General features: G+C 39.2%; 1 protein-coding gene across 3 annotated transcripts in view; it reads right to left on the reverse strand.

Annotated features, from left to right (window-relative positions):
* The window catches only part of LOC106526575 (neurofibromin), a 145,701-nt gene that overhangs the window by 128,789 nt on the left and 15,614 nt on the right, over window positions 1-1,298 (reverse strand). For all 3 annotated transcript variants that reach the window (XM_014021210.1, XM_014021211.1, XM_014021212.1), the window contains exon 2: window positions 1,081-1,224. In XM_014021210.1, coding sequence (XP_013876664.1) covers window positions 1,081-1,224 — 144 coding nt within the window. The remainder of the gene's footprint in view (window positions 1-1,080; window positions 1,225-1,298) is intronic.

Genomic DNA, 1,298 nt, shown 5'->3' on the forward strand with positions numbered 1-1,298 from the left:
CTCTCCCCTCCCGAGGCTGAAGGTCAACAGACGATCATGCTAAGCTTGCTAACAGCTCCACCCTCTGACTGCTGCAGGGGCGTGTCTTAGAGAGAGGTTTAGATACCAGAACACAGCCGCTGTGACGAAACTGTGCAGAACCACGTCACAGAGGAGAGCCATTAACCAATATGCAAATTAGCCTGCAGTACCACTGCTCTACCCATATGAGCAGCAAAAAGACGTTTTTAGACCAAATATTACAGATTTGAACAAATACACACAAAAACATCAATATTAGCACAGTAACAGTGCTATATAACATTTTAGACACATTCTAGACAGTTTTTCAGCTAAAAAAAGTTAATTTTGGGGTAAGTTACTCTTTAAAAAGAATTGCCTCATTGTTTTGATTTGAAACACACTAAAATTGGCTAAAATGAAGAGTAAACACTCAAAACTACACACTAACTATAAAATCCAAACATGTTAAAAGTCACAGATCTAATTAATAAAGTCCTGCTCTCACCGGCTCTTCATTGCCGCCTATCTCCATTCACATTTCGCCTCTTTTTATTTTCTTCTTCCTGTAGATTTTTTACTGCTTGTCAGATAACTTTGAGCCTCAGTCAAAAAGGAGGTCTGGGGGGTTATATATATTTTTTTTTTCGGTTTAAGCAAAAGATGGGACTGACGATGGACAGCAGTGTTTTTTCCACGAGATTACAGTGTTTCCTGCTCGCTTCGGCAGAACGTTCTTTTTCACAAAAAAAAAAAAAAAGTAAGATTTGCCATTTATCTTAACTCTGGTTTTCTTCTCTTGACCTATCGACACAATTTAAAAACTGCTGTATAGTTTGAAGTCTCTACTTTTGACACAGTTTGTAACGGAGTCTCATGAATGAGTTTTCTCCTATAAAAAATGGAGATTGAAATCACGTGACTGAATGACATCACGCCAACTGCGAGAATTTCTGTAGAACGAAGAGTTTTTAGAGTCTAGCTGACTAAGTTTCAGCTCCCTGATGAGAAAAGCAACAGACAGAACAGAACAGAACAGTATCAGTCCTCCTCTTCCTCCACACAGACGAAGCCACTCACCATGTTGTTGACATTTTTCAGGATGTTGGTGAGGCCGCTGATAACAATGGAGAACTTGTACTTGGAGATGTTGATCAGACACTCCTTGTTGTGTTCTGTACTGACTTTACTGTGGGTGTTCTGCTGTCCAACTTTAATGGGAAGCTGCAGGAAAAGAACAGAACAAGTTATCAGTGCAACATTCATTATTCGTTCAACAAATAATAATGATGATACCC

Source organism: Austrofundulus limnaeus, unplaced genomic scaffold (genome assembly GCF_001266775.1).
Source record: "Austrofundulus limnaeus strain Quisiro unplaced genomic scaffold, Austrofundulus_limnaeus-1.0 Scaffold282, whole genome shotgun sequence".
Taxonomy (NCBI): domain Eukaryota; kingdom Metazoa; phylum Chordata; class Actinopteri; order Cyprinodontiformes; family Rivulidae; genus Austrofundulus; species Austrofundulus limnaeus.